The sequence below is a fragment of the Aptenodytes patagonicus genome, chromosome 3 (genome assembly GCF_965638725.1).
Source record: "Aptenodytes patagonicus chromosome 3, bAptPat1.pri.cur, whole genome shotgun sequence".
Classification (NCBI taxonomy): domain Eukaryota; kingdom Metazoa; phylum Chordata; class Aves; order Sphenisciformes; family Spheniscidae; genus Aptenodytes; species Aptenodytes patagonicus.
Window position 1 is genome coordinate 3,624,348 of NC_134951.1, and position 5,387 is coordinate 3,629,734.

At 59.7% G+C, this 5,387-nt stretch overlaps 1 protein-coding gene across 1 annotated transcript; it reads right to left on the minus strand.

The window, feature by feature from the left end:
* Positions 1 to 355: 355 nt before the first annotated feature.
* Positions 356 to 5,014, minus strand: SOX7 (SRY-box transcription factor 7). The gene is made up of 2 exons (XM_076332576.1): positions 4,789 to 5,014; positions 356 to 2,742 (listed from the first exon to the last, which is right to left on the minus strand). Exons 1-2 carry the CDS (start codon positions 5,012 to 5,014, stop codon positions 1,844 to 1,846), a joined length of 1,125 nt encoding a protein of 374 aa, XP_076188691.1. The 3' UTR covers positions 356 to 1,843.
* Positions 5,015 to 5,387: the final 373 nt, after the last annotated feature.

Below are 5,387 nucleotides of genomic sequence, written 5' to 3' on the forward strand. Positions count from 1 at the left end.
TCTGCATTTGCACCGAGGACCCTTTACGTGGCCCTCGCACGGTGGAGCATCTTAAACGGTGCATCAGCACGAACTGTGAAAGACAGCCTTAAATACGAATAAAAACCATGCTCCAGGCACTGGCTCTCGCTCCGTAAATAGGCAACGTCATTTGTGCTCACCAACACACCGAAGGCAAAGCTTTGCCTTCACTGTAATATCTACATAGGACCTGGCGTTCGAAGGTCGTATCCATGAGATGGCGAAAGCGGGATCAAGGCCATCAGAGTGACGTGCTGCCCCTGAGACACACCATGAAAAGTGAAGGTACGCACACATCATGCCTCGAGTCGGTTTGTTAGAAAGCAATCCACAATTTGTAAAGATAACCACGGATCTTTTTTTATTTAAAAAAATGGAAGTAGAAAAGTTTGGCTGAAAATACCAACCAAAAAAAAAAATTAAAAAAATAGCACTCACACAGGAAATGTTTCTGTTTTGAAAAATTTGTCAATAGCTACAGCAATTTAAATCATAAAACAATCATCGTATAAAAACATATTTATTTAAATTAAATATTTTATGCAAACTCGTATCTACACTCATTCAAAATGCATAGAGTCACACAAAAAAAGATGGAATGCATTAGCTTAAAAACCTGTGAAGTTGTGGGGTTTTTTAAGTATTATTTGCAATTATTATTAATACACATTTGGGACTGAAACCAGAAAATCATAGCCACGCTACTAACTAATCATTACCAAGTGCCATACAGTAAACACTAAGATTAATCATGTCATATAACTGATTTAAAATAAAGCTTCATCTTTATGAAAAGGAAGAGAACTCGAGCAATACAAAATCCGAGGGGAGGAATAATGGAAGGAATAAATCAATGTACAGCTTTATTACAAGCAATAATACGCCGGAGTTGGAAGAGGCATTGGGCACTGCGGCTCGAAATGTGAAGCATTCGCCTTCAAAGGATGTTTGATAAAAAACGTGTCTGCTACATCATCACCTCTTTGCCCAAGTGCTCATCCCGGGACGCGTTCCCAGCCCGGCAGGGAGGGCAGCTCACACCGCCCCCGCTTTGGGAGCGTTTTTGGTGGGAGACCAACGGGAAGCCGTGGTGGGGGGGGGGTGGATGCCGGCCGGATCCCGCCTTTCTAAGTCTCGATCTTACCCTCCTCCAGAACGCACAGGCTGAGCGCCCTCGGGGCTGGCTGCCCCCCTGCAGCTCCCCGCGCATCCCCGGAGCCACCCCAGCAGCATCCCTGGTGTCCCGTCCCCTCTGGGGATGAAGCCCCCAACTCGTGGTCTGGGGGACGAGGCAGGTTTAACCCCTGCCAGTGCGGTGAGGCAGGTCAGGACGGCTGCAGCAACGCTGATACCAGGAGCCGAGAGCGGCTTGTAGACCGTGCGCCCCTTTACCAAAATCTTCCCATTTCCCCCCATCCCTGCCCCTTCCAGGGGGTTTTGGCCCTGCCAGGACTTCAGACCTGCTGTTTGCAAGATGCTGCCGTCCTCCCGACTCCAAAGCAGAGCTGGGGGTGCCCCGAAATGGAGGGCAGCCTTCCCGCGCTCCCAGGGGCATCTCTGCTTTGGAAGAGGGACTTGGCCAAAGGGCTTTGGCATTGGGAAATCCACCCCGGCCCCGTTTGGAGCAGGGCACCCGAGGCTTTGCACCGGTGGCGAGCCAACGACTGAAATCCTTTACCTACGCCACTGAGGAGACTCCACTACCCTCACGGTTCGGACTCGGTCACCCCGAGGGGAGGCGAGCGATGTCCCCAGGGAGCAATGCCTCGTAATACTGTGTTGGGTCTTTCCTCGGCTGGTCCAGGCGGCTCTGGCCGGAGGTCTAGGAGACGCTGTAGTTATTGTAGTAGGTGGCCGTGGCATCGGCAAGGACAGAGATGAGGCTGGTCTCGGAGGTGTGGGAGCCACCAGCCGCCGGGACATGTCCATTGACCAAGACCCCGCCGTGGTGGTCGCCGTGGCTGGGGTTGTTGAGATACTGGTCAAACTCATTGCGGTCCATCTCCCCCAGGAGCTCAGCTTGGCTCAGCTGGTCCAAGGTGTCAAAGCCATGGTGGTCAGGCGGCGGGGAGAGCTGGCCCAGGTGGGCATGGAGGCTGGGGGGGTGCAGGGAGGGGAAGGCAGGCGTGTAGTAGCTGGGAGGAGGAGGAGGAGGAAGGGGAGGGCAGCTGGAGGCTGGGGGGATCATGCAGGTGGTGGGCTGCGGCATGGGGCTGAGAGGGTGGTGGTTGCACGGAAGGGAGCTGCCCGCGTACTCCGGGGAGTAGGTGGCTCCAGCAAGGTGGGAACGGTGATGCTCATCGGGGCAGGGTGAGGAGAAGAAGCTCTGCTCGCGGTCTATGGCGTCCAGCGGAGACATCTCCGGGGGGGTGGGCAGCCCGTAGGGGTAGGTGTCCACGCTGGTGCTGCTGCCGCTGCCCGGGGCCTCCCGGTATCCCCGGACGGACGGCAGCCCTGGGCGAGGCGGGTACTCACCCGGCCCCTCTTTCTCCCCACTGGCCCGGCTGCAGGTCTGCTTCTCCGGCACCACGTTTTGGTCCCGCGTCAGGCTGCCCAGCAAAAACCCGGGGTCCACCCGCTTGCAGATCCGCTTGACCTGCTTCTTCCGCCGGGGCCGGTATTTGTAGTTGGGATAATCTTGCATGTGCTTCACCCGCAGCCGCTCGGCCTCCTCCACGTAGGGTCGCTTCTGCGAGAGGCTCAGAGCCTTCCAGGACTTGCCTGAAACGGAGGACAAAACTCCCCTTAGTGCCCACGGCAGCTGTACCGGGGCGGGAAAGGGGGCCGCCACCCAAAGCTTGCAGGCACACAACCCAAGAGCAAGGTAGGGGCTCCCAATATCCGAGCCGGCACACATGGAAGACGCAGCCCGCAAACCCCGCAGGAGAACAGGATGGCAGTGAGAGGGCGAAGAAGGGGGGTATTGAAGCCACCGTAGGTCCACCAACTCCCCCCATCCCAAGTCCCCAAACAGGGCGGGTTCAGGGTTAGCTGAGCCCCACTGCAAACAAATCAGGGCAAATAGACTCTCCCAGCTCCACGGTCTGGTCTTGCAACGCCTCTCTGGGACGGAGAGCCCAGCTGCCGAGCGGGGACAGCTGAGGCCATGCCCGGCTGAGCAGGGGGTCAGGACGTGGCGTCCCTGGATGCGGCCCAGCCTGTGCCCTGCCGGGACTCGCACCGGGGCGTACGGAGACCCGGGTGCCGCGACCTCGCTGCTTCGTGTTTGAGAAACACAAAATGCCCCCAAGACACAGGACAGAGAAGCAGCACCGGGGCGCGGGCTTGTATCCCACAGTGAGGCTACCCCAGGCTGTTCCTCAGGGTAGGGGGAGAAATGAGGATACGGATCAAAGTGTTTGATGCCTTCCCATTGCCAAAGAGACAGCAGAAATAACACTCATAAGCTGAGATGCTGCATGGCAAAGCAGCGAGGAGAAAACCCAAACCACCAAAGAAAACACCGCAAAGCTGTCCAGGGAAACACAAACTTTGGGTAAGAGGTTGGACAGCAAAGCTGTGTTGCAATTCAGGCAGCTCTTTCTCAGGCTGTCTGGGCTGGTTATTTCTGTTTGCCCTCTTGGTTTTGCATAAAAAACGGGGATTGGGGTAAGGGGGAAACAGGGGGTGGGGAGTGGGAAACAAATGTGTATTCAAAATGGGTTGTGATCCCCCAAAAGAAACAGCTGAACCACCACCCCCTGGACACGCAATATCGGGGCGGGCTAGTAAGTTTGGGGACAAAGTGGAACAGCGAAGACAGGTCAGGAAAATTTGGGGGTCCCTCCTTGAACTGCATTGGGGGATCCCAGGCACTGGCAGCCCGGGGGGTTTGCACCCCAGCAGGGTTTACACCTGAGGGGTGGCAGGGTGTGCACATGGGTGCCTGTCCCCTGGGGCGTGAAAGACCATCAGGCTTTGCACCCTGAGGGGTGGGCGGGTGGGTGCATGCACCCAGAGTGTGGGTCACCGCTGGGGTTTGCACCCCGTGGGGTGGCGGGTTGGGTGCATGGGTGCCTCCTCCTTGGGGTGCGGGACCCCGTCAGGCTTTGCACCCCACAAGGCAGCCCGGTGGATGTTGTCCCAGGGCGCTGGACCCAGGAAGGCTTTGCACCCCGCAGCGTGTCCTTGTGGGTGCACAGGTGCCCACCCCCCGTGTGCCGGACCTGCCTGTATCCCATGGGGCGGCCGGGAGGATGCACGCACCCCAGGGTGCCGCTGCCAGACCCGGGCAGGGCTTGGACCCCGCGGGGTGGCAGGGAGGGAGCATGGGTCCCCACCCGGACAGGGTTTGCACCCCCGGGGATGGCCGATGGGTGCATGGGTGCCCACCCCGGGGTACTGAATCCGGAGAGGGTTTGCACCCCCGGGGATGGCCGATGGGTGCATGGGTGCCCAATCCGGGGTACTGAATCCGGAGAGGGTTTGCACCCCCGGGGATGGCCGATGGGTGCATGGGTGCCCACTCCGGGGTACTGAATCCGGAGAGGGTTTGCACCCCCGGGGATGGCCGATGGGTGCATGGGTGCCCACCCCGGGGTACTGAATCCGGAGAGGGTTTGCACCCCCGGGGATGGCCGATGGGTGCCCACCCCGGGGTACTGAATCCGGAGAGGGTTTGCACCCCCGGGGATGGCCGGGGTGGGCGCACGCACCGCAGGGTGCCAGAGTCGGAGCAAGGTTTGCACCCCCGGAGATGGCCGGGTGGATGCACGGACGCCCACCCCCGAGTCGCAGCCCCAAACCCCGCACCCCTCCCCTCCTCACCGAGCATCTTGCTGAGCTCCGCGTTGTGCAGGTCGGGGTTTTGCACGGCCAGGCGCTTCCTCTCGTCCTTCGCCCACACCATGAAAGCGTTCATGGGCCGGCGGATGCGGCTTTCGGAGCCTTTCTCCCCCGGCGGACAACGGGGGGGCGGCCCCGGCGGCAGCCCCTCGGCCGGGTCCCCCTCCAGCCGCTCCGGCCAGGGGTAGGTGCTCAGCAGCGCAGCCATGGCCCGGCCCCGCGCCCCCCCCCCCCACCCCCGGCCCCGGCCCGCCTCTGCCCGCTGCGCTGCCCTCGGGGTCCCCGCGCAGTCCCAGCCTCCTGCCCGGCCTCCCCCGTATTTATGAGCTCCTTGGAAAAAGCCTCCTCCAATGACACCGAAGGTACTCGCTGCTCCTCCTTGTTTGCAAACTCCTGAGCCCCGGCCAGGATGAAGCGGGGAGAAAACTTCTCCCCACCCTCTGCCCGGCACCCCCCGGGGAAGGGAGGAGGGGGGGCAGCACCCATCAACGCCCCCCCTTCTGCTTCCCGCCCCCTCCTCCCCTTTTATTATTACTATTTTTTATTCTTTTGCCCATTGAAAGGCTGAAGGGGAGTGAGGA